This window comes from Netta rufina (assembly GCF_964035555.1).
Source record: "Netta rufina genome assembly, chromosome: 3".
In the NCBI taxonomy this organism is placed as follows: Eukaryota; Metazoa; Chordata; class Aves; order Anseriformes; family Anatidae; genus Netta; species Netta rufina.
The window spans coordinates 95,614,110-95,641,982 of NC_140125.1; the positions used below are offsets into that span (position 1 = coordinate 95,614,110).

At 34.8% G+C, this 27,873-nt stretch overlaps 1 protein-coding gene across 2 annotated transcripts in view; it reads left to right on the top strand.

Annotated features, from left to right (window-relative positions):
• The window catches only part of COL21A1 (collagen type XXI alpha 1 chain), a gene marked incomplete at both ends in the record, with an annotated part of 85,124 nt that overhangs the window by 49,347 nt on the left and 7,904 nt on the right, over nucleotides 1-27,873 (top strand). For both annotated transcript variants that reach the window (XM_084285245.1, XM_084285244.1), the window contains 7 exons: nucleotides 10,405-10,449; nucleotides 10,828-10,881; nucleotides 18,716-18,769; nucleotides 20,055-20,108; nucleotides 21,299-21,370; nucleotides 25,365-25,400; nucleotides 26,124-26,168. In XM_084285245.1, coding sequence (XP_084141371.1) covers nucleotides 10,405-10,449; nucleotides 10,828-10,881; nucleotides 18,716-18,769; nucleotides 20,055-20,108; nucleotides 21,299-21,370; nucleotides 25,365-25,400; nucleotides 26,124-26,168 — 360 coding nt within the window. The remainder of the gene's footprint in view (nucleotides 1-10,404; nucleotides 10,450-10,827; nucleotides 10,882-18,715; nucleotides 18,770-20,054; nucleotides 20,109-21,298; nucleotides 21,371-25,364; nucleotides 25,401-26,123; nucleotides 26,169-27,873) is intronic.

Here is a 27,873-nt window from a genome sequence, read left to right on the forward strand (position 1 = left end):
TTTTTGCCATTTAGTGGGAAGGAAAAGAACAAAAAAAGAAAAAAAAAATCTTTTGTAAAGAAAAAAATATTTGTCAACCAGTGAAACAAATATCCCATTTGTGAATTGTAGCTAAGAAGTTGCAAGTAAGTAAAATGGCAGATTTTTTTTTTCTCTTTGTGTTTAAATATTGTGTAGCAATGAAAACTTTGTTATTTGTGTTTTTGTCTATGCTAAGCTCCCACTCTCAAACATATTATAGAATTAAGATATAAAGTATGTCAGTGTTAGTATCTATGCTGATAGAATCAAAAATATTTTTAGTAACAATAAATAATCATTTAGTTAGTACATTTTATACAAAAATGCAAGACATAGGACATATTTGCAATCGTATAAATTAAATTAATGACAATGCCATTTTTTTAATGCTTTCATCTGTAAACACAGCACTTGTGTTCATGACTATTGCTCAGCAGCTGTGTTCAATCACACAGAAAGAAAGGGTAATATTTGTTAGACTATGTTAGATTGTGAGCTGCATGAATATGTAAGTAATAATGTGCTTACCCTAAGTGGTGAGTCACTAAACACTGTGCTTACTGTGGTCTTTCATCATGTCAGGTCACAGAAACAAGCTGTGGAAAATTGAGATGCATTTGTTTTTTTTTGGCATTGTTTTAACATGTATTGTTAAAACTGTTTTAAATTTCTAAATACTTGTCAGACAATAAAGTCTTTTTAAACTTAGATTATCACTTATAGTGAATAAAAGAAAAATGTATATGTATTTTTTTTCACCATTTATGGTGTGTAAACAGACCAGGCTTTTTAAACTGTGTGTTGGTAATTCCACCTAGTCACAGACAGTGCTATAGGAACTAATGCTTCATAATGCAATTTCTGTTTGTGTGTGCAATTTCAAAGTATTTCATTTTTATGCACACCAATTATCCATTGTCAGTGGTTTGTATCATTGCATTTTGGCATAACAGTAATACTGCGATTTGAATCTCAGTAGTGTAGCTCATAAGCAAATTCCTATCAGTATTTAAATGTTCTGTAGAGCACTGGGACATGGTGTTTCAGGTTTCTAGGGAAAACTCTGTCTTGGTGTGAATTTTGTCTCTGTTAATGTTCGTGCTAGAGAATAATCAAAAGAAGAGAGACCTGAATCTTTAACACATCCCCAGAATATTTCCTTAAATCCTTTCTTAATACATTTTGAACACTAGGAATTAGGATTTAGATTTATAATTAAGGTACGTATCTGTTGGCATTTCCAGTGACTCTGGAGACATTTAACTGAACAGAGTCTTTCCTCAGTTGATTCCTAAACATAGAAACCAAACAGGCAGTAAGTACAGGAGGCAATGAATGAAGAAGACACTCAGTTAGTATGTAGCAGTCATAAATATTTATTATTTCAGTTCATTTGCTTTTCTCATTGCTGCTGTATTCTCTACTTCTCAGCATGGTTATGGTGAGTTACTTAACCACAAATAGAAACAGGGGGATCCAAAGGATGTTTTACCTTCCTTCTTCTGATTTAATTTCAGCAGGCAACAGGGTAGTAACAAGGTAGCGAGCATTTTTCCTAGGGCTCAGCCTTCTTCAAGATATGGGACAAGCTAGAGAAAAGATTTCTTGCACATATGTCCTGAGAAGACCTGAGTTACAGCCTCCTTGAGAAGGTGGTAATATGAAGCAATCTAGCTATGACTCCTTCGATGTTCTAAATGCTGATTGTGGGCAGCTAATCTACAGTCTGTGCTCTGATAATTACCCTGTTCAGGTTTCATTTCACCTAATATAGTCAAGCAGACATAATTTAGTCCACCTCTGTGTTTTGGTTCCCTGTACTCTTCTCTATCTATATAGGGTTATTCATCCCATCATGAAAGTGGTCTCAGATAGAAGGTATCATCACTTCTGAAGTTGCCTATTTTTTTAATTAACTGTAAAGGAAGCCAAGTTTGGAAGATTGGCTTAGAATAAAAGTATGGTTTTTATTGGCTCAAGTTTGTTGAACTGAACCCTTCCAGAAAGTGTGGAAGAGAAGAGCAAACAAACATTTTTATGTTTTATTCTGTGTTCAAGTGTTAGCTGGGATGTTAAAGTTAAGTAGTTTCTTATACTTTTTCCAGGTGCCCTTCAGAATGAGCAGCATTGCCTTACTCTATATATTTAGTTGGAGTCCTGCCAATTGTTCAAGATAAATCATCACATATTATGTAATGTAGGAATAGTGAAAGATATTGGGAAGTTAAATAAGTCAGATCTGCAGTATTTGTGAACCTAAAAACTCCTTTCATCGGAGAAATGATGTTACTATTCTACTCAATATTATTGCTATAAAGAGGATTTAACCATTGTTTTGTGAGACCAGTTGGTTCACCCCTATTGAAGAAAAAATGAAGACAATCACTGTCCACAAAGAGCTTTAAATGTGAAATTGAGAAGTTGATACTTAAGTCTCAACTTGAGTAGGTACAGCGTTAGCAAATTTGGAGAAATATGTTTCAATTTGTGTTTTCTTGTATGTCAGATATATGTGTTAAAATTACAGTGAATTGAAACCCTGGAAAGCCTTGTCTGAATATAGGCTGGCTTTCCATACATAATTGTTAAGCATTGGAATGGGCTGCCCAGGGAAGTGGTTGAGTCACCATCTCTGGAGGTCTTTAAAAGACATTTAGATGTAGTGCTTAGTGATACGGTTTAGTGGAAGACTGGTTAGTGTTAGGTCAGAGGTTGGACTTGGTGATCTTGGAGGTCTCTTCCAACCTAGATTTTGTGATTCTGTGAAATGAAAACCTAAACAATCTTTAATCAGAATGAATTTAAATCCTTTTGTAGGTTTTAACTAATGCTTCTGCTAAGATTATAATATTGTGATGGCATAAGGCCTGTCTTTCCCACACTGGAAAAACATACAGTAAAAATACATCATTTTTCATTTGTTGTATCAAAGCTTCATTTTTAGGTATGTAATGGCCAGTAACTATTTCCTTTCAGACAGATAACTTAAAAATACTGCCATTCTTAGCCATTGCTGTAAAAATGATGACATACCAGAATCAAGTAGTACTCTGGGCTAACAAAGCACGTGGAACAGTGTTATGTGATCCTGTTCTTAGGTCAAGCTACAAAACAAATTGTCTTGAGGATTTTTACACCTTTTACTCATACTGGACCAATGTGGAATAAATTACTACAGGACCAGCAAAAACAAGGCTTTTGGATCCAGTAAGACAAAGCATGAAGTGATACGCTGCAGAAATATTAGACCGTTTAAGAAGGAATTTTGACTCACATTGCAAAAGTTTGATTGTGCTTTAGTTTTAGTAATTAAATATTGTCTTAGCAATTGCTAATTGAATCAGGTTATGATTTTCCTACTTTGTGCTCTGGAAGGGTTTCATCCCATTCTCCACACCAAATCTTGTTTAGCTGTTTCTTAAACACAGGTAAGAACTGCCAAACAGACCAAAAGAATTTTCACAGAACTTTTTCTCTGACACCTAATAGCAGTATGTAGAATTCCCCCCCATGTCATTTACTGCCAGATTCTGACTGTCTTTAGGGACTTCCTTAGCCAAGAGTGCATGCTGGCCCACCCTACTTAATAGCCAGCAATGGACCAATTCTCTAGTAATTTTATGGTCCTTTTTGGAACACAGTTTTATTGTTTTCTTTTGCTACTTCCTGTGTCACAGTATGCACCATATGGAAAAAAGTGTGATTTGTTGTTAAACCTACCCCTTGCTAATTTAAATACGTGGCCCCTTACTACAGGAGAGGGGGGTGGCACAAAACTACATTCTTCCACACCAGTGTGATCTGTGTGAGAAGAACTGCAATTCTTGTAGTGTTAGCCAGCCAGGAGGGTTGGGTGCAAGGAGCAGAGCAACAATCAGTGTCCCTCAGCCTGACCTCATGCTCTGATGTGCAAGGTGCTCAAGACTGTACGATCAATCACAAGCTTTTCTGCATAAATTATAAGTAGTGGAGAAATTTTATAACATTTCGAAGACATGTAACTTCTTGAATATTAGTGTATTTGAATGTAGGTATGAAACGTGGCTTGGTTTGTCACCTGTTAGAAGTCTGAGCTTTTTAGCCACTGTTGACATGCTTGGATTGCTCCGTCCATAATGCATGGCATGAGTGGCAGAGGGAGGACATTGCAGTGTCACCTGTGAGGCTGGGGACTTGGATTTTGTCTGGCTAGCTTTGGATCCACAAAGATTTGATGAGTCTGTTATTCATATTATTTTGAAGTGTATTTGCAATAAACAGTAACATCAGTTTCACCCTGTGAGAGAATATGCACAGTTCTCATTTTTATTAAATTTTCCAGTTTTCCAATTATAGTTTTCCAAGTTCTGTGTTATTGGCATTGCAACAGGGGGTCACTATGTTCCACATGTAACATATGTGTGTTTCATTTTTAATAAGCAACTTGCCAAAAAAAAAGAAAAAAAAGTGCTTGCAAACTCTGGTCTTATAACTCTAAGGATCTTGGTAATGCTTTCTCCTTTCCTTCATTTAGTTTAAAGCTGCAATGTTAGTCTAGTGAATACTCATTATGTATGTGAGAACCCTTCTTTGTATTTAGCCCATTTTTATTTGTTGTCAGTTCCAGGTAGTCAGTAGTAACATGCGACTTTTGAGTTTCTTTTACACATATTTTGCTACTTCCCACAGCAGAAGAGTTTTATCCATTATCCAAGTTGGTTTTGTGTATTTCATTCTTTTAGGATTATCAAGGATTTGCTCTAATCTTTTAAAAAGTATCTGGACTGTTACTGTACTTCTATTCAAATTTTGTCTTGACTTGTACTTTTTTTACATACCTCCACTAAATCTCTCAAGTATCATGAAGTATGCTTGTTCAAGTAAAGATCAGTAACACATGAACAGTTGAATTCTTCAGGTTCTAGGAGGGATCATGGGAATATCTGTGTAGATAGATATCTTTTGTGAATCTTGTGCCACTGCTATAATTTATGCAGTGTACTTTAATGCGTTTCCAGAATCAATTACAGATTTTTCAGAATGGAAGGAATATTTTAATTGAAACATGCTTCAGTGAGCTCAAATATGCTAAAACACCCATCTTTTTATCAGTAGTTATGATTTTTATCTTTTTTAAACATGATACTTCAGCTGTCCTTCATTAACAATTACACTGTTGAAAAAAGAACATAGTCAAAATTAGCACCAATCTGGCAACCTTCATAAAAAGCCTATGGATTTTGTGCGACTGAAACTCTGAGTAAAGTACCCCACTGCCTTGCTGGGAGTATTTTGTGAGGCTTGTGCCACTACCTGAATTATGAATGATTATTAGGGATACAGCTTGAATTTTCATGGTGTAAATGGGCAGCAGACTAGAACGTGACCATCTTTTAACAAAAGTTTCTAAATGTTATTCATGGATCTATTTTTGAACATTAATACAAATTAAACAACGTGTAGTCACGACAAAATAACTTCACTGACAATCCTTATATGAAAGTAAGAAATGAAAGCAAATACTATGTTATGTCATAAAATAAACCATAATGTTCAACAACAGTAGTAAAGAAGCTGAGAGATTTCTTCTCCCAAAGAATGACTTCAGAAATAAAAGTTGTATGCTTAAACATCTTTATATATATATAAATATATAAATATATATATATATTGTTTTTCAAAAGGTCTCAGTTTAAACTGATTTTTTTAATCCCATCTTTTACAATCATGATAATTTTTAATAGAAAAAAATGATACTACTTCAGATATAATGGTTTTGTATACCTGCCTTTAGAAAATAAGGTGATTACACCTTATTTTCTAAATAAGGTGCAATCTATTGTACGTTATCTAATCTAATCTAATTATCTAATCTAATCTAATTTTATCTAATCTAATCTATCTAAATAAGGTGCAATTCACCAAGAAGATAGAAAAATGCTTTTTCTATCTTCTTGGTGAATTGACCACAAAACAGTTTGCTCATAAGAGAGAATCATTTGAAAATATTCTATAATCTTGTATCTTCTAGAGAGAATGTTTTATGATAATGCATATGTTTTCTGAAGTCTATAAACTTTCCTTACACAAGCTGTTGACCAGTGCCAAAGGGTGATGTTCTACCAGGCACTGAAGAGACAGGAAATATTAAAGACAGTAGCAGAAAATAATAGAATAAGGTGATAAATGCTCATTTTAGGAGTAAAATAATTTTTTTCTTTCTTCTTGCAAAAGCTTTTATGCATTGTTTCTTCTGCAATTCATAAGCATGAGGGAGATATAAATAATCCATGATGCTCACTAGTAAAAGGGGGTGAAATATTTTGAGAAGTGTAGCTTGTACCTTAAGTAAAAATGCTTACACCTAGTTGATTTGTATATAAAGCCTTGGCCAACGTAGTGGATTTTTAGTTGGATTGCATGGAAAAAAATCCAGCTGTTTAATATCATCCAAAAACAAAAATAGACACTTCATGATTAAGGAAAGCTGCAAGACAGATTTTCCAGGGATTGTGAAACTATGTTCCTTTTACAGTTAAATCCGTTATATCTGCCAGATATTATCAAATAATGGAAGATTTATTTAAATTGCTAAAACTGGGATAGCATAGAGTATTTATACAGAATTGTTTAAGCTCATCATCATAATTGAAACAAATTCTTGCTTTTACGCATCTGGAATTCCCAGCTGTGGAGGCTGCTACTGAGGAAGACTGCATCAAGGGATTTAGTTCCATGTCCGGGCAAACTTCACTCTGCGGTAAAGCAGGGAGACCAATGGCTAAGCAGCGGTATTTCCCACATGGAAAGGACACCCAGAACTCATTTTACCCTTGGATATCCTAGTTTACAGTTACTTTTACTGTGATTCTTAGTCAAAAATCTTAGTGAAGACTTTCAGGAGGCTTTGCTAGCTGTGTCTGTAGAAACTTATCATCAGGCAAAGGAGGATAAATAAAAGGGAAACACAGATGTATCTCAAATTAAAAAAAAAATAGTTAGCTGTCAGACTGATATGTGATTGATCGTGTTAGCTTTTAGGCACAAACTTAGTAGTGCATGATAAGGCTGCAGTAGAGAAGCCAAAGTTTTAAACCTATGAGTTTGGCTTACTAGGATATCTTGCTGGCTTTACATTTCATGTGTCTATAGCACTTGCTAAAATTATTTATATAGGCTTATAAAGGGGTAGGGGAACACTTCCCATTTAAGGGAAAAATTTAGAGGAAAGATTAAGACATTTGAAGGAAATTAAGATGGTTAAGAAAGTCAGACAGCTGATGCTGAAAGAGCTGACTAAGGCAGTGGTAAGACTTGCAATAAGCTTATTTTTTAAATACCAAATTGACTAAGCCTTACATGAAATTTGAGGCAAAAGAACCTCAAGAAATGAACTGACTCTGAAGGGTAAGATGGTCCAATGTGTGTAAGGATAGAAAGCATAAAAGCTCAGTAGATGCTTTGATTTGTAGTTATTCTGGTTAGAAATGTAATACTATGTTTATTGGTATTGTAACTGTATATATGATAAATACAAACCATTTAAAATAAGTTTTCTGGAAAGAGGAAGAAAAGAAAATCTAGAATTACAACCTTTTCTGTATTTCATATTTCAAAATGTTGCTTAGAAGCGTTGTAAAAAAAAAAAAAAAATCCCTGAAGGCATTTTTTCCCTAGCTCAGTGAATCATGAATTATTCCATAGCATTGATTCTCTTACTCCCTGTGGGTGGCAATTTTCCCATTTGTAGTAGTTCCAAACATTGTGTTTCCCTTAATGGCAGAAAAATTGCATGATGAATCTGTTTCATATTAAATTTTGATTAAACACAGGCATTTGTGATAATTTTAGTTACAATCTGCACTTCACAAAAATTACATTTTCATCTAACAAATGGAGTGAAACTTATTGTTTCACCTCATGCTCAGAAGAATGCATCTTTTGATAGTTGCAGTAAAGTTTCTTTGGTAGTTATGTCACCCTATTAAGCATAACTTCCTGTTAAAAGTGCCTTATTACTTATGGTGGATGGAAAGAAAAAGAAAGCTCAGATTTTGAGGATTTGTACTGTGGATGAAATCTCTGTTTAGGAACAAGGATGCTAATACATTTCCAAAACTTGGTTTGGCTTTTGACTGAGAAGTTAGGGAAGCAACTCCGGATATCTAAGCTACTTTTTAACTTTGCCCTTTGGGAAAGTGCTAGTTGGCATGACCAGGGATTATCCATGTAAAAGGAGGTAATAGATTTGGAGCAGACAATGAGAAGGAAACAAAATTTACTGTTTTAAGCATCCTGGAACTGAACCTACAGAAACTAGTCCTTGAAATTGCTGAACCATCGGAGATATAGAGAAAAATAATCCTTATGGGAAAAACTCATTCTTTAAGGACAAATTAGCCACTTCATTCTCCTTCTCCTGTGCCAACTGACTTGTGGTGAATAACTGTGAAAATCTCCACCCCATGTAATCTGGGAATCACTCAGATTAAAATAAGTGATAGGTTCATTCTTAGCTGAGTGAATATCAATGAGCCATAAGAGAATTTTGAGAGTCCAGATAGTCTCCCACTGAAAGAAGAGCTTAAATTCCTTGCATTTCAGTAGTGCAAAATCAATGAGAAAATAAAAAAATGGCCCAGTGACTTAGTTTTACAGTTGTTCTTTGAGTTTTGTCCTTCTTTGCCACTGACATAAAGGTAAAGTTAAATGTCTTGTATCAGCGATTTCTTTTAGCCCTGAAAGTGCAACAGAGCTCAGCAGAACATTCTGTTTCTTCTCTTAGGCATGCTTATATAATGGTAAATCATTCCCTGTGTTGGATAAGTATGTGGAATGGTCTTCTCTCAGCCCTGCACGTACCTTAGAAATGTAAACATGGAAAGCTTTGGTGCATCCTTTCAGTAAAAGAAGATTCCTGCCTACTGGGAGATTTTTTTTTCATCATTGTGTGAAATTCTGGTATGGATATTTATAGCTTAGTTTTACGTTTTACAGCTACAGAAATAAACTGTTAAATAAATATACTGAGAAGTCACAGACAGGTCTAGAGGTTCTTAATATGGTGATAAATGCACTCCGTTTCCTATCAGTTTATTTGCGCAAAAGATGGTTTTGGACAAAATTTTAGCCAGAAGACGTATATTATGCGAGGTGAGTAGAATTTTTAGAATGAGGCTTTGTTTTCCAGTTATTTGTATTATATTCTTTGATCTCTTCTTTTAATGATACATACATTGGAATTTAGGTGACTTACAAGATGCTGAGGATACCATAGTTAACTCAAGCGAACAGACTAATGAACTGCTTCTGCTTGATGGGCTCATTATTAACGAGAAGCTGGGTATAATCTGCAAAGCAATGGAGCTATCTTTTCCAAGCCAGCATTGTACAAATGTAGTCCATATGGAAACTATTAAGTTATTCTGGTTGTTACACTCATGTTGATTTTTTTTTTTTTCCATAGAATGTGTTTGTTTGGTGTTGTCTAGACCAGTCTACTTGTTTTCACTATAGCATATTAATTTCAACGTGATTAAATCACAAAGTCTATATACCAAATCCTTGCTGCAGCTTGATAATGGTACAAGTAAGAACAGTATCTGTACAAAAAACTTGAATGGATTTAACTAAGAGGAAAAATAGATTAACTGAATATAGATTACAGTTTTAAGTATATATTGAGTTTTGTTTTAAAGCTAAACTATATTCACATAAATTATTGCTGTAAGAAACCAGTATGAGATACACTGTAGAGTTAAATGAACAACGATGGTGAGGAAATGATAGAGATCTTCAAGTATTTATGAAAGTGGAAGCTAGCATACATCACATATGATAATAGCTCTCTCTTGTGTTAAATTACAATCACTGTAATTTAAATAGAAAAATAGGATTTGTGGTACTCAAACCTGATGTCCTGTTGGCCAGGACTTTTGCTGGAAGAAGGAAGGCATGCTCTATTTTATATGGGAATCTTATGAATAATGGGTAGTGGTTTCTTTCCCCATGTCAGGGTTTTCAGTACAGTATTACAACCTTTGGTGGGCAACCAGGAGTACATGAGCCTGTCCAGGGCAGATGTGGAGTTCTGGCAAGAAAGCACCAGGGAGGGGCTGAACTTTGCTGTTTCGCTGTATCCCCAGATGAAATAGTTTGCATGTATCCAGCTGAAGTTCTTTTCTTATACCTTTTTTTTTTTTTTTTTTTAATTTTCCATTTTCTGCCCATATTTGGAACCCTAATTATATAACAAATGTTAAATTTATGAGGATATGTTTTTTTTTTTCTTAATTATTTTTTTATATAGTATTTTTTCGGTAAGATATTCATAAATTTCGGTAAGATATTCCATTTAATTAAAACATTTTTTTTTTACTCTTTCTTTCCCTCCTCTCCCCTCAGGGAATTCCTGGAATCCCTGGAAATCAAGGAGCAAAAGGACAAAAGGTATTGTTAATAAATCAAAACACAGTTAAAAACTATGCATATATATACTGTTTCTGTGCTAAAGGTTCAACCTGTACTGAGAGGAGGGTTTTCACAGGGGATATTTAGGACAACAAATCATGCTGCAAATGAAAGGAGACATATTCCAAAATGCTTAGGGCATGTTTGGCGTCTTTTATTAGGTCTTATTTCTACTATTCCAGAAGGAATGCAGAATTTAAAAGTAACAAAGTTAATGTCATAATATTTTGAATCCTACTCAAACTCACTCATTTGAATCCTACTCAAATCCTACTGCATAATTAAAGGGAATTTAACACAACTGTTAATTGTACATATATTAATTACACAACTATTCTCTTTATCCAAAAAATATAGGGTGAAATTGGACCACCGGGTCAACCAGGAGCAAAAGGGTCACCAGGGGAAACTGTGAGTTTGCAGAATCATGTTATTATGAACAGGAAGTACCAATAATTCTTACACTGTTGTTTGCTACCTGTGATGAGCCAACAAGCACATATAGTAGCAACCTAGCATTTTCACATTTGCAAATAGGATCAGATCATGTCTAATTTATAAATTATCCCCCAAAATATACACACACTTTTATTTTCAAATTGATAATTTCCAGACTGCACATTTGATAAACAAATCCATCAAACACATTATCATTAGTGTGAATTTGCTTTCTGAGTTACTTTAACTTTGATTTAACTCTGAAGGTACTCAAGTCAATTTATTATGAAATTATAGACTAGATTATATGTTGTCATAGTGTGCAGTGGATTTTTGAATGTGAATATTGGGATGTTTTTCTAATAATATTCAGTTTCAACAAGGAATGTGAGAATAGCTGAGGTCACAAAATTCCCAAAATGCTTAAAAAGAATTTTTTATTTTGTAATGTAGGAAATTGAAAATAATTTAGTCTTTTTGGACAGTCCAGCTTAACACATCTTAGTTACTGCTTAAGTAGAGTGATTTCTGTGTTCTTTATAATCATTTAGAAATCACAGAATTCTTTCATTAATTAATAGGATCTTCTTTGTTAGTTGAACATACGCTGCTTTAAAAATAATTATCTTTTTATATTGAAATCATAGAATCATTCAGGTTCAAAAAGACCCCTCATCTAGTCCAACGTTTAACCTAGTACTGACAAGTCCACCACTAAACAATACTTTTAAGTTCTACATCTACATGTTTCTTGAAGACCTCCAGGGATGGTGACTCAACCACTTCCCTGGGCAGCCAATTCCAATGCCACACAACCCTTTCAGTAAAGAAATTTCGCCTAATATCCAAAGTATATCTCCCCTGGAACAACTTGAGGCCATTTCCACTCATCACTTGGTGCTAGGGAGAAGAGCCTGATCACCACATCACTAATGTTCAACAATATTTATGTGGTTCCATTTTTAATCATCCTTAATATATCTCAATATTTTTGTTCTTTATATATTTTATCCTCTTTGCTAACTAAAATGCTTCCGACTTTCCTGAAAGATGTGCAGTTATTTTAATGTGTTAATGGTCTATTTTGTGTGTTTGATGTGTCATTTAATGTGTCAGCAATGGGAAGAAGAAAATTTGCATTTCTCTCACCTTGTTGCTTTATCTTGAGATTTGTTATTTGTTTTGCATGTAATGAGCTTGTTGACACTCAATCCAAATAGAATACACAGCCTCCCTTTCTTAGAAAGGCAAGAAAGCATTTCAGTGAAAATATTTAATCAGGAATTTTCAGCATTTCTATAGCGCTACTAGTGAGATAAATATGATTATATGGGAAACAATAAGATACAGTTTAACTTACTTAGCTTAGAAAATATGTTTGAAGATAAATCATCACAGAGTCCAAATCTGTGATTTTCATTGTGGTAACAGCGAAAGTTTCCAATATCAGAACCAAGAAGAAACATCAGATTCTTATGAATACCTCGACAACATTGCTTTAATACACAAGACTAACATGTAAACACTTTTTACAAAAAATAATTTCAGAACAATAGTTCTCTTGATGGTTCAGTCTATCTGAGATGGAAGTGAAAAAGGAAGCAGTAGATTAAAATTAACTGGACAAAGCTGAGGGATTTGAATAGTAGCAAGAGGAAAATGCTCTGGATAGAGCTTCAGAAAAATCACTGGAATTAACTGGATGGCATTTAGCAAACAGAAGACTGAGCAGTTTTGAGTGATGTCTGTAAGTATAGATGGCACAGATCTATTTATCCCTAAATAGGGAAGCTATGCATAGAAGTCACAATATCAATGTCACAAGACAAGGTTATGGCAAATTTGTTAGTCCAGTGGCATATTTGAAGTTTTGAAACTGGGGGTGAAAGCTGTGAACTGTTCTCTCTGCTGCCCTTGCCATCACATTGCCTCTTGATATTTTAGCAACAGGTGAGAGTACACTGCTATAGATTCTTGGATTTTGGCAATCATTAACAGATTGTGTCATTCTGTTTCATAATTTTTCTATCTCTTAATTTGTCTATTACATCTCTTTGCAAGATCTTTCCTTATGAAAAAGCTTCATCAGTAATGAATTTGCTCTTACCCCATGAGCTATCAGTTTTGATTTTATCCATTCCCAAAGAGGAAGGGGTTTCAGTGGCCACTATGCAGCATTAAAAAAAAATAGAAGAAAGGAGAGGGCGCATTCTGAACTTAAAGAAAACCCTGCTTATGTCTGCAAAATCAAACAGTGGCTCTCTAAAAGCTCTCCATGCTGTGGTTTAGGTAAGACCATACACTCCAACAACATGCGTGGACGCTAGATCATTGTTGTTTCTAACAATATCCTGTTCTTCTGCAATTATTGCTGAGCAGTATATATACCTATTGGGCTAAATGAAGTGTGTACTTTGTGTATCTAAATCCAATTCCTTTCAATCCTTACTATTTTTGATTATATCTTAGTGTTTTAATCTTTTTGATTATGTACATCAGTTAGTCCTTTCAGTATCTGTAATTCCCACTGCTCTCTTCCTGAAAGCAAGTCTATATTTTTTTTCTGCTCTAAATTTCTTAGGATGTAATTGTTTTATACAGAATTGTTTAGATGATTATTTGGTGAGAGGGTCTTTGATTTAAAATATGTTATGTCCATTGTTGGAAAATTATTTTTTACTGGATATTTGTTTTCTATTTATTTTTCTGTGAAGTTTGCCTGTATGTCCACTCAGAAGGTAGATGGACTTCAGATGTGTAAACCTAAATAGTATTCTAACTTTACTTTTCAGAGAGAAAATATTTTCAGATCCATCCAAAATTTATATTTTATCTTGTATCCGAATTGTACTTGAATTATGTGCTAAACTTCATTTATAATTGGGTGGGTTGATCAAGAGCACATCCAAAACAGGAATCATTATTCACTGTACGTCAGCGCTTGCTGTGTGTCTGTCCAGTAGTGTATCTCTATTCCAACACAAGGACACCTCATCTGTCACTGTTTTTGAGGTAGTCTTTTAGTTTTCATTTTGCATTTGTCAGAATGATGCGGAGATCACTGATTCTATAAAGGACTCTTTCCTTTAGGATGCTGTGATTGTGCTGAAAATTACTTGCAGCCATGTGGAATTCAAAGGGATATGCAGACTATCACTTGAAGAAGCTGAGGAAGCTATTAAGCTGTAAATTGACTTTTCAACCTAGTATGGTCCTATGGTCCACAAATCTCATCTTCCTTTGTGTTTCTTCTCTTCTTCTCACTTTGCTTTATTGTTTTTCATCAAAGAAGATTTGGAAGAATTAAGACAGAGAAGAGCACCCTGAACTTGCCCTCTGAATAATGCTAGGTGTAGAAAAACTTGACTCTGGTTTCCAGATAATATAGATCATAGTTTATGTTACATAGATCATATACAGACATGGATGTCTGTAAATGTATTGATGATCTCACCTCTTCTGTCATGATTAAGTTCCTTAATAGAATATAGGATCAGTTGAAACCAATGCACTCCAAGATGGAGAGGAAGACTGAATCTAGTTTTGTGTTTTACAAGTTCTGGAGTACTCTGTCATCCAATAACTTCAGAATTTCCTGCGCAATGTACAGCTACCCTGCATCCAGCCAGCAGGATTTTTTTCCCTACTCCACCATAGGTGTGACCACTACATCATAGCTGTCAAAAGCCCCTTAGAATAACATGAGTACACTGGTTAATTTTCTTTTTATGAACTTAAAAGACTCTTTCAGCTCCCTGAAGATATTCTTTGAAAGAATAAACTTCCTTAATAACCTGTTGTTGGAGTTGTTTGGTTCACATTTGGAAGAAGCATTGAACTGGGAAGTTCAAATACTTCTAGTTAATACGTGCTCATTTGGTTTCACCTGTTCCTCAAATCATTTTTATTAGCTATCACTGGAAATTTTTTCTCCAGTTCTTTCTGAATGAAGCTGAACAAAATGCTGGAGGGGAGGCTATATCAGCAGCTGTAATAAAACCATGTGGGATTCCAAAATGTACATATTTATTCAAGTAACTCACTATTTTTTTCTTCAAATTGTCTTTACATAAATAACATCTGGTTCTGTGATAGACTTGAAAATAATATATTAATATTTCCTGACAACTCAGTTTAATGTATCTTTTGTCACCTGATAAAATAAGTAGAAAATTGATGCATGGAATATTTGAATATGTTATGTGGCATTAGGGAATTCTAGCCAGAAAAGATAGTGGGATTTTCCTTGTATTACTCACACTGAATATGTTTGTTCCAGAAAAAAACAGATGGAAAGCTTGTGGATGGGTTATTAATAACTTGGGAAAATTCTTAAGTAACAAGTTCTTCTTCAGTAATAACTATCCCTATTACATTGCCAACATCAGTAATTTATTAATTTATCTGCCACATAAATAGTGTCAGATCTGGAAAACGGGGAAGTAACACTACATTTTATGTTATTGAATTATTGTTTATTCAGGACATATTTTTCTCTTGTAATTTTACATGCCCCAGTTTTCAGATTATGTTCTCAAGCCTTTCTTATATTGCATCAGAAAGTTTTCTTCTTGCAGAGTACCGATTTCATGTAGTTACCCTCCTGTAGTTCAAGTGCAAGAAAGTGCAAGAAAGGAAGTCTTGCACTAGGTTTTATTTTTCCCTTATAATATAAAATGAATGTGAGACATTTGTGATGAACATTTAACTACTACTAATCCAAGTGTGGGCATAAACTAGAAGAAATCTAGCGTGGAGTTGGCAGGGGGTAGGTTCTCAACAGCATGTTACATGAACTGTATCACAAGGCCACACTGAGCAGGCAATGTGAGAGGAACCAGAAATCCCCAAGTTCCATTTCTCATCCTTTCCCACTTGTGCTCCTCAACTTGTGTTTCCTTTTCTCTACTAATTAATGTGCTAGAAATGAGCACAGAACAGGAATCCAAGGGGGAGAAAATAATTTCACAAGGGTTTTCAGAGAAGGAAAGTGGCCATCAAGGAATGCAAAAAACATTACATAGCTCTATTTCAGAAGGTCAGTAGATAATATGAAATTTGTTTTTAAAAAGCTGAACTGAATTCAGCCTTACAGTGAAATGAGAATGTATAAAAGCTTATTTTGCTATATAAATGGAAATAGAGAAAATGTGAAGACGCAGGACTGATATGCAAGTAAATTAAGACAGCCTTGATGTAATCAAGGTTCAGTTCTAAAATGAAATGGATATTTTATTACACTGTCCATAACAAAGCTGATTCTAAACATATGCCCTAAGCAAAAGGTTAATGGGAATACACTGTCTCTTAGGCTGTAAGTGGAAGCAGACTGTGGAAGCTTCACTCCAAATAAAGAGGAAATGGTAATTTATATTCCAAAATTATGAAAGAAAAGGCACAGGCTATAGTAAACCTTCATTCACCAAAAAAATAGCTTATTCTAGATTAACTGAATCATCTCTGATTTTTAAGTAAGCACAAGCAGATTTAATCTTCAAAGTTAGGATAGTGTTGGAAATTATGTGATGTCTATAGTATATATGTGGTGTATATATATAGTGTTATTATTACTATACTATATATAGTATTATTTATATTAGAGAAATAGAAATGTAATAGTTACTCAATAATTATATAATTACTCGAGTTTTACTCATAGAATCACAGAATCACAGAATTTCTAGGTTGGAAGAGACCTCAAGATCATCGAGTCCAACCTCTGACCTAACGCTAGCAGTCCCCACTAAACCATATCCCTAAGCTCTACATCTAAACGTCTTTTGAAGACTTCCAGGGATGGTGACTCCACCACTTCCCTGGGCAGCCTGTTCCAATGCCTCACAACCCTTTCAGTGAAGAAGTTCTTCCTAACATCTAACCTAAAACTCCCCTGGCTCAACTTAAGCCCATTCCCCCTCGTCCTGTCACCAGGCACGTGGGAGAACAGACCAACCCCCACCTCGCTACAGCCTCCCTTGAGGTACCTATAGAGAGCGATAAGGTCGCCCCTGAGCCTCCTTTTCTCCAGGCTGAACAAGCCCAGCTCCCTCAGCCGCTCCTCGTAGGACTTGTTCTCCAGGCCCCTCACCAGCTTTGTCGCCCTTCTCTGCACCCACTCATGCACCTCAATGTCTTTCTTGTAGCGAGGGGCCCAAAACTGAACACAGTACTCGAGGTGTGGCCTCACCAGAGCTGAGTACAGGGGGACGATCACCTCCCTAGCCCAATAGCTTCCTAGCTCATGATAGATACCATTTGTGTTCTGTATTCACAGCCCTGTATCTGTGGCCCAAAAAGCAAGTTGTTGTGCTTATTGATGTTAATATATTAATTTGGTGCCCAATAATTTATTACAACACAGCATGATAGAAATCTGAGTTAACCTCTGTTGCCTCAGTTAGCAGCACATGCAAAATAACAGAAAAGTGATGGAATGGTGAAAACCCTGCATACGAAAATTACTTCCCATTCTAAATATTTTGAAATTTCTCTTGTATTTTCAAAAACAAAGCCATCCTTTTAGTCTTAGTAAAGTAATTTTTTTTTTTTTTTTTTTTTTTTTGTCACAACTGGATTACCGTCTGTGTAACAAATTACTGTAGACACATCTATTTTTGATCACGTGCAACTTCTGAAGAAGGACTGGGATATTATCACTGAACTGAATTGTTCCTCACATTTAGTACTAAATGGACAGTGGTTGCAAAGCAATGTGAAAGCAAAGATTAATTTAAATAACAATAATAAGAGTAGTTCTTGAAAATAATAACAATTGGAAGAATTGATAACATTTAATCACTAGTAAATTAGATTACGTGACCTTATTTAATTGTTTGACTTTGTGTTATTTCTTGTATTTTATGCTGTGTCTTGTCAAGTACATTCTTACATCAGATCATATTTCAGAGAATATATGGAAGTCCAAATAAAACATTAATAATATATTATGTTTTTTTTTTATTGACACAGTTCTAGAGTAAAAAAGAAGTGAGATAAAGTGGTCAGAAAGACATATATTGACACCAGATTTAGAAAACACTGTAAATGGGAATTCCTTCTTGGAAAGTATGATTTGAAAATAAGATTTCCTTTCTAAATTATACTTGAGAGTAGCTTTAAAGAGAAAGGGGGAAATGCAGAAATTTAATGGTTTAATACCCTTTTGTTATTAGCTTATGTGTGGAATAAAGACAGTTAAATATGGCTTCATCAACACATTTCCCTGAGGAGTCCAAGGGACTGTTGGGGTCTTGAATGAATGGTTCAGTCTCAAAGACTGTTAAAAAGCAAAGGTTAGGCCCCAAGTTAACTGATCCAGATAAATCTCCTCAAGGCTTGGAAGAGGAGACAAGGCATGGCAACCTTGGAGGGTTACATAGTCAGAAAGAAGAGAGAGAATTCTGAAATACCACAGATACTTTCTTAAGTTTTGGGAACCCTAAGTGGAAACTAAAACTTGTGTCACTTTCAATTATAGCTAAGGACATTTTAAAGTTATGTTAAAAATTAGATGATACAGATGGAGTTTTAATTTGCAGAAATTTTTCTCTCAGGAATATTTTATGACAGCACCGTTCTTTTTTTTCCTGAATGTTTTTTCCATTGCACAGTGGCCCTTCCTTAGGCAATAAGAGGCCTAAATAACCCAGAGCTATAGTCTGTGTAGTATTATGATAAAAAACATCATATCACCTATCCATTTATTTTGCTGTAGAAATATAATAGTAATACTAATTTACACTGCATTTAAGACATTATTCCTCTAGCTTACTATAGAAATGTCTCTGCCTTTTTCAAAAATAAATAGGGCATGATGGGACCGGAAGGCTCATTTGGTCTACCTGGAGCTCCTGGGCCTAAGGTGAGCATTTGTGTTAATTTACCTGTGACTTTGATAAGTGGCTGCTTTATCAAAAGGCCCAGATTTTGCAGCTAAATTTCTGGTATACTGAATACTGGTGAATACCTATATGATTTTCCATATATTACCTTATATGATAGTTTGGTCTCAAGAGAGCTTAATATAGTTTAGTAAATGGTGCCTGTCATCCCATGAGGTTTGGAACTGCTGCAGAAATGGTCATGAGACTTTGTTTCAGCTTTGCTGTCCTGGAAAATGTTCTGCAATGCTTGGAGCCAGATAATTCTCAGTATACATCAGAACTCTCTGCCCATGTTACATTTATTTATATTTTAATTGTGTTAAATAAAGTTACGTGCTGCTTTTTCCACCCGAGGAGCCAAATTTATTTCAGATGTAACTTTACTGATTGCACTACAGCAAGAATTAATTTGACCCATGCTCTCAGAGACCAAAATAGATACTATAAATCTAGATCTTTTAGTGTAGCCTTTTAGTTTAATCCAAAATGAGTTTTGGCTAGTAAGCATTGAATTGTGTATCCTAGAGAAAATGTATTAATATAGAATCCATTTCCTGAACTTTGTATTTACATTTAGTTTCACTTCCACCCATACATTATTTATATCTAAAATTACATATGTATTTATTTAAAGTTGTGTACTGAAGGCAACATTCTTTATAGTCATTAATGTTTGCCATGGTCAAGAAGATTGATCCAAAAAAAAAAAGTCTTATTTCCATTTGTGAAAAATGTGTGTGTGTGTTTTTTTATTATTATTATTATTTTATTATTTATTTATCTCTCATTCAGAATATAAGTTGCATTTCCAGAGGAAAACTTCATGCTTACAGAAAAGCATTATAAAGGAATCTGTAGTTCTTAGATTTAAATGAAAATCCTTATGCTGAATATACGCCTAATTCTATTGGTTACAGTATATATACATATTTGCTCAGACAGGTCCAAGGAGTTTCAGAATTTTATTAAATAGTATGGTGGAAATGTGAAGTCAGTATACACAAACCTGGTATGACTAGGCAAGGAAAATGAGGGAGGTGGGGAAGGAACAGTTGAGAACAGGCAGGTGGATCCCATTTTGTCACGGGTATTTCATCTTCCTGGGAACCTGCCAGTTTCCTGTAAAGGAGCAGTAGTGTAGCCTTTTGATCACACACCTTATTTTTAAAAGCTGGCTATCCATTAGTGTCTGTTTGTATTAGCTAGTAATACCATATTTGATAAAAAATATTGATGTATCAGTCATGTTCCTGTGTTTTATAGGGTGATAAAGGTGAACCTGGACTACAGGGGAAACCAGGATCACCAGGAGCCAAGGTAAATATGAATCTGGAAGTATTTAGTTAAAGCAGAGATTAATTTACTTTTCCATGATAAAATTCTTAAGATTAAGGCAGTTTTGTTTCAAAATAGAATAGCAGTGAACATAAAATCACATCAGAATCCATTTGATAGGTTATTCTTATTGACTTTGTATTAGACTATGGGATACAAGGCAGCAGTCTTATTGAAACCTGCTTTACAGTATTCTGTGTTGAGCTAGATCATGTGGTTGTCTCCTTCAAATTCATATGCATTTGGGGTTAAACCAACACTTACAGTGTCAGATCTGCTGACCCCTGTGGCAGGTACAGCTGTTTGACTGGTCTGTCAGTTCTGGCTTGCTGTCTATAGTGCTGGTAATGCTTTGTGGCCAGGGGTCATATATGAGAGAATTTATGGTACTGTGTTGGAGCCAGGACTCAGGAGAACCAGCAACCTTGATGCCAGAGAGATGCTCTAAAACATGTGTTTGGATGGGGAAGCAGCACTACAAGGACTTTATCTTCTCAATCCAAAAAAGACTCCGTGATCCACAAACAGGATGGGACTGGGATGGACTCTAAGTGGTCAGCTCAGCCGCCACCAGAAGAGCAGCCATTTAAAACAGAAGGCAGTGATCAAAAAAGAGAAACTGTCTTTAGTCAAAAAAATAGTGCTGGGAACACTTTGTGGGGAAGAGCAGAAAGGAATTGGTTCTTTTTCTTCCTTTCATCTTTTCTTCAGTCTTTTACTGTTTCTGGGCTTCATATGTACACAATGACACTGGCTTCTATTACAGTCTTCTAAAGCTGAAGAGACAACAAAGTTGGGTTAAATTACACTGAGATGAAAATAAGACCAATATGTTCTGAAATGTTATATAATTTCCAGCCTCTTAATGAAATTCAAACCTGCAAACATTGCAAACTTCAGATAGTTTTATTTGTGTAACTTTGAAAAATCAACATCAGATGTATTAAAAGGCAACAAAAGATAGGTACTGGAATACTAAGAACTAGGAGTGTCTTTTGTGGCTTGTGGGTGTTCAACATCCCATTACAAAAACTCCAAACATTTCAATCATCCTAAATTATAAAATTTCAAAATATCATAGCCAAAATATATCACATTACCTTGAAAAAACATGCAGTATGTTTTTACTCACAGCATATCACTGATACTTACGGGGCTGTTATGTTACTCAGGGAGATCTAGGAGGACCTGGTGCCCCAGGTGAACCAGGCTACCCAGGCATTCCTGGTACCCAGGGTGTAAAGGTAAGCAGTTCTTTTCTGGTTTTATATTGCTTCCATCTTCTATTGGAAGCGCTTCTTCTATAAGTGGTCATAATCAAGGAAAATGATTTTCCTTTTCTTTAAATATGTAATTATTATTAGAGACTATTTAGTATATATTGGAAGGTCCATTTGCTAGAAAAACCATCAGCATTTTTTAGGGAGGAGAGAATGACCAAAAGGGAGAAACTGTTAACATAAAGTGCTGTGATATAGGTATATTAATGAAATTTTCATTATGAATTATAATACATAATAGTATGATCTGTGATTCCATATTTACTTCATAATATATTGTCTTACATCATTATATCTGCAAATTCTATTGTGCAAAGTCTTTTGTGGATCTCTCCTAAGAACTGGAGCAATTAATCCCAGGCAGCTGGGACAGATTCAGCTCAATTACACTTAGCCCTTAAGAGCTATTTGATCTAGCCAACTTGTCCAGGTTTTCTCCATGTTTAACTGAGAGAGTCTAAACTCCCTGGGGAGTCATTCATTCACATCTTTGCTTAGGAATGGGTAAATCTGGAAGTACTTGTCTATTACCATTGACTATATCTGAAGCCTGGATAAGGCTTTAGCTTAGCTAAATTTTTGATGGCAAACGTTAGATGAATCCTACTTCTGCTGTCCTGGCTGAAAATTATTTCTTCTTTTCAGGCAGGAATCTGTATTTTTTCCTCTTGCATACTGAGTTCTCAGGTAGATCATGCCTTCAGGATCTCACCATTGCTTGGCGCAACCTTCCATCAATCAAACACTGTTATAGACATGGTTCTTGCTAATATTCTTCATTGCTAAAGAACTGCTTTGTGAACACATCATAAAATTTAGTTATTTATGTTTGAATTTCTGAATATTAACCTTTATTTTTAAAGTGTAGCTGTATAGGATTTTCTGACAAACATATTAAGGAGTCTTTAAGGAGTCCCCGGTTGAAAAGATTATAGGCAATGTTGTTCTTTGATGCATTTGGAAATTCAAGTATACATTTTTTTGCGTGTTAAAACCTGTAATTAACATTACAATAAGTCCTTTCCTTGAGATTTTGTTCTATAAGATGTCATTCTAAAAATCTTATGTGTTTTTGAAACTTCTCAGTTTCATCGTAGCCATTAACACAAAACTTTTTATTTGACTGGAAGCTGGAAAGCCTACAGAATATTTCCAGTTTTAAAATACCTATAGAATCTCTTGTTGTAACTCTCAGAATGTACTGGAGTGGGAAATGAATCTCTTGAGGAAAAATCAGCTATGCATTGTCTGTGGAATTGGATTTAAGAACCTGAACATTAGTAGTAATTGAAAATCAGTTTTCATGCCCTGTGGATAACAAAGAACTTAAAGTTGTGTTTTCTAAATGATGTTCTTTTTTTCAGGATGGCACCTTTCTTCTATGTAACTCAGCCAAGGAGAAAAATACCAAGAATTTACCCTTTACATATGCTATTAAGCAAATAGATGTGAAGGAAATACTTGATGTATATTTGAAACAGCTGGGAACAGCTGTTCTTGTGATCTTCAAAGCATGATTTTGGTAGATTTCAGGGTTAAAGATCTTTCTTGTGGTTTAAAATTGATTGAAGTCAAATTACTGACTTTATTGCTGCAAATCAATTAATTCAAATTGTAACTGAAGTTCTTATTTGTATCCATTATATTTATAGTTTAAATTTTGATTAGGATTTCTTTATTCTGGACACTTTAAAAGCAACAATGTGTATCCTGAAAAATAAATGTTTCATTGCTTTGCAAGATAGTAAGTACTGCTATTGCTTTCAGTATTTTGTTCTATTTTTAAGGGAGAACATGGCAGGTCAGCTAAAGATTTATTAGTTTTTTTAAATTCTTAATTGGCATATACAAATATAAGGCTTCTTTTAATGTTATGCTGTTGTGTTGTTGGGTTTTTTTGTTTTGTTTTTTTTGTTTGTTTGTTTGTTTGTTTGTTTTTGGAGCAATGTAAGTTATCTGATATGTAACAGGCTTGTTTCCTTAAGGTATAGCTTATTATGACTAACAAGCTTTACATGAAACCTTTCAGACTAGGTATTTATTTAAGCAACAAGTTGTCAAGGCTAAAAATGCTTCCATATTTGCTAGCAGTCCAAATTTAAAGTTTTAAAATTAATTTAAATTAATAAATTAAATTAAAATTATATTTGAACAGATTTAACAATAGCTTTACATTTTTATGTATCAAGGTTTTTTTAAATAAAAATAAATGAAGTATGTCTAAGTGATGTATCTGACACGTGTTTTGGAAGCCTAGTACTATTCCCCAGGAAATGCTGAAGACTCAACTTAAAGATTAAAGATTTCTCCATTACATATCTGAATTAAAGATTTCAGAATAAACAGGAGGTCCTTTAAAATCAAAGGAAGTTCAGGTAGGGTGTCAGATAGAAGTAAGCAGTTAGTCAAAAATAAAAATGATAACGTGTGTATAGCAGTACTGGCAATGTCAAGGAGCCCCTTTTGAAGGATGATTTTCCAGAACACTTAAGGGCAAAGACTTCCTGGCTTAATACAGTCTTTCTGAATGCACTGAAGCCCAAGAGTGACTGGTGTTGAGCTAGTGTCATAATTTAATTAAGTTTAATTAATTTCATTATCAATATATGCTCAGTTTCAGTATCTCAGGATCATGGATCAAGACATTAACACTGATTTTAAGAAGGGAGATTTTGTTAAAATTTATGGAAAGTCTCTAAATTTTAGAGTGAAGATGGTAGTTCTTGCAATGGGTAACTCTTACCCATTTTTTATGAAGATGGAAGTCAGAAAAATGTTTTGCTTGTTAACTGGAGTTACAAGTTGGAAGTATGACAGTCTTGAATTATCCAGTGCAGTTTGAGCATTCAACAATAAAAGTGAAGCCCTTCAGCTATAGCTCATTTTAAAACTTGAAGCGAAACCAAATACTTTACATTCAAGTACAATACAACAACTGGCATAAATACATTCTTGTGGGATTTTCAATTAGGAAAATATTTACCCTGGCCAAAATCTCCTTTATGCTACTGTTTAACATTTAACTAAACATTCTCTCTCTTTTTTTCTTTTTAAATGCAGTTTTGCCTCCCTCCCCTCTCCCCTGATCTGTCTTTTGTTTTATGAAATGCTGCATTCTCAGCCCACCATTTTATTTTGTGTCTATTTAAATAGGCACTCTGATTTAAGAGGTCTCCCATAACTTTTTTCTTTTCAGTCATTGATGAGAGAGACACACATTCTGGGATTACATACCTCTATCATTAATTGGCATAGTTTTCAAGAGCTGACTGATTCTCTCCATTGACAATTAGATGGTGGTCAGACAACTTGATAAACCTAGGTACCTGCCTTTGATAGTGTCATTTGCACCATCTGGTTACCAGTTACCCACGTAAATGTTAACTTACTATAAACATTTCAATCAAAGACAAAAGAAGTGGGTGGAACTTAGTCTCTACAAAGTTTTGGTTAAATTCAAATATAATATTTTTTTTTTCTGATTAGAAAGAAAAACAATTTTTTTGCCTTGTCATATATAACTTCTGCAATCAATGGGTTTATAGTACTTTACAGAAATTATTTATACTCTATTCTCTGTGGGCAAAGGCAAGCACACTTAGTGGTTAGCATCCAAATGAAATTTAACCCTTCAGAAGTACTGCCCCTCCTTCCCCTCTGTGTCCTTTCCCCTCCCATACACTCAGTAGATGAGCTCCTTCTGGGTTTGCCATTTAACTTGTTATATGAGCATCTAACTTTCCTTGTGACAGCTCTTTCTATGGCAGATTCTCTTCTTATTATAACTTTCTGTATTTTTTTTTCAGTGTTTGTGTACATGGGGATACATTTGTTTTCATTCAATACAAATAGAGGCTATTAGATGCTTCCCTTGTATTTACTGCATTAAATTAAAACAGACAACAGTTCTTGGAGATGAATCATGTTAAATGGAGACTTATCTTCTAATATTTTGCAGGGGGACAAAGGAAGCCAGGGTGAAAGTGGTATCCAGGTACATCAACATTTTTTTTTTGCCAAAATAATCTGATAACACTTAATAAAAGTGCTAGTAGTTAATTAGGATTATTTTTTTAATTAAGCTCTACAAGAATTTTGATTGAAGAAGAGTAGAAGCACTTAGCCCTAAATCTTCTTCAATCAAAACTACCTGGTATGCCCTGTATGACTCTCCAGATGCGTTTTTTGGGCTGAGCAGGCTGTGATGGTATTTGGTGCAGACCTTGTGTGGCTCCAGAGATGACGCAGGCTTGGGCATATTGGTTGTATTGTTGATCTGGAGCACAGGGACAGGACCCACCACCCTGGGACAGGCTCTGTCCCTGCCTTCTCCAGTCACCATGGCACCACATAAATCCTTGTAATCACTAATGCCACCTGGCCTCTGCCTACTATTATATTATACTACTATTATAAGCAGTGGCATTTTCCTCCTCCTTATCTAAAATCTAAAATCTAAAATCTTATCTCCTTATCTAAAATTCATGGAAATATCTACAAGAAAAGGTGATGATACTATCACTACTCATATCCTAACTTCTGTGTTTTCAGAACAGATATTGTATCTATCTATCTGTACTGGTTCTGCTCTGAGTTCTTGAAGAGTAAATTTTAGATTGATTGGGCCCAGTTCTTTTGTCTTTGTGATATTTTTGATAGTTTAATTATTTCTCCCAAATAAATATATATTTTAAGAAAACATGCTTCTTTTCTGAAGGGACGAAAAGGAGAGAAAGGAAGACAAGGAAATCCAGGCTTACAGGTACTGTCAAAATGATAATCCTAGTTCACGACAGCTATACATGTTTGTTTCTTAAGATTATTTTCATCAGCATAAGTATTTATTTTTTTATTGTGTAAAATATATTTATGTAGAACATGATTACGTAGTTGTGTTAGTTACCTCTTAAACACCTTAAGTATTTTAAATATAACAAATACAATACAAGTAGAAAAGATGCGCATAGGGAAGGACAAGAGGAAATGGACTTGAATTGCAGTGCAGGAAATTCCAATTTGATCAATGGGAAAACATTTTGCTGCAAGGGTGGGTCAAACACTGGAACAGGCTGCTTACAGAGGTTGTGGCAGAACCTGGCTGGACACAGCATTGGGCAGCCTGCTCTAGCTAGATCCACTCTGAAAAGGAGGTTGAAATCCTGGAGCCTATGTTTCTGTGGCTCAGGAACTGGAAGTTCATTTTCCTGTATTATTTTATGAAAATGTTCGTTATGGAAAATTTTCATCAAACAGTTACAAGTACTATAAAACAGATAACAGCACAAAGTGGCCTTTGTGAAAAGTTGTAAGAGTGATGCTTGAAGTGTTAAGATTGTGTGTACCATGCTACACTTTCATGTAGTTTATTACCCCCAATAGTAATGACTCTCAATAATGAGAGTCATTATTGACATGTTCTGTGCACATAAATTACAGATGTTTCCTGTTTCAGCTGCAAATCAGTGAGACCCAGTTATTTCTCTTTTCTTTCAATTCTGAGCCAATGTATTCTGATTGTGTCATAGTTGGCTATCTTGTTATTCCACAGAAAATAACTGTTAGTATTTATAAATGCTTGTTAACTACATAATCTATGTCATGTCTAAACAGAAAAGTATTTGTCAGAGGTACGTATCTAAAACTAGACTTGGAAGGAAGTCACAGCTGTTTTTTCAGAATTACGATATTGATACAGCTGTCTGTCTAGCCAGAAGGAGCTGATTCCAGTGAAGCATGGGCAGGAGGTCTAGATTGTATGTTAGCTTGGTTTTATCACTCTCAGGGGTATGTAGCTTGACAGGAGTCTGGTAATAAAGCTGAGCAAAAATTTTTTAAATGAAATAGTTTAAACTAAAAGGCCAGTGTCTGTTTTTAACAAAAAACAATGTCATATTCTGACATTCTACAAATTAAACTTTCTGGTCTATACCTTTACAAATAATAGACCCATTTCCATGGGTCACTTATTATTTTAGTTATAAGGCAAAACAAACAAAAAAAAACAAACAAAAAAACCCACTTACTTTTCAGATAGAACAATACAACTAAGTAGCTGTTTCTTGCTTTATTTTATTTTATTTTGTTTTATGTGGAGAAAACTGAAAAAATAATACAGGGCTAGTATAAAATTGTTTCCCATGCTTATCTAGTTTGGCCAGCAACCAAAAAATCAGTCATTCAAATATTTTGTTAGACAGTATTAGGTCCTTCCAAGGTTTCTAAAGCCCTCAGGGCTTCTCCAAGATATAATACAGATTCTCTTGCCCATAAGAGTCCATCAGCAAAGTGAAAAAACCTGCACTAAGCTGCCAGCTTGCATGGCATTTAATGATCAATAACCATTGATCAATAATGATCAAAAACACCATTGAACCATTTGGCAGAAAAGGCACCACAACCATGCAAACATGCCAACATGCAAAATCTGGCTTCTAAACTCAGTTGGTATTCAAAGGCTCTGAGCTTGA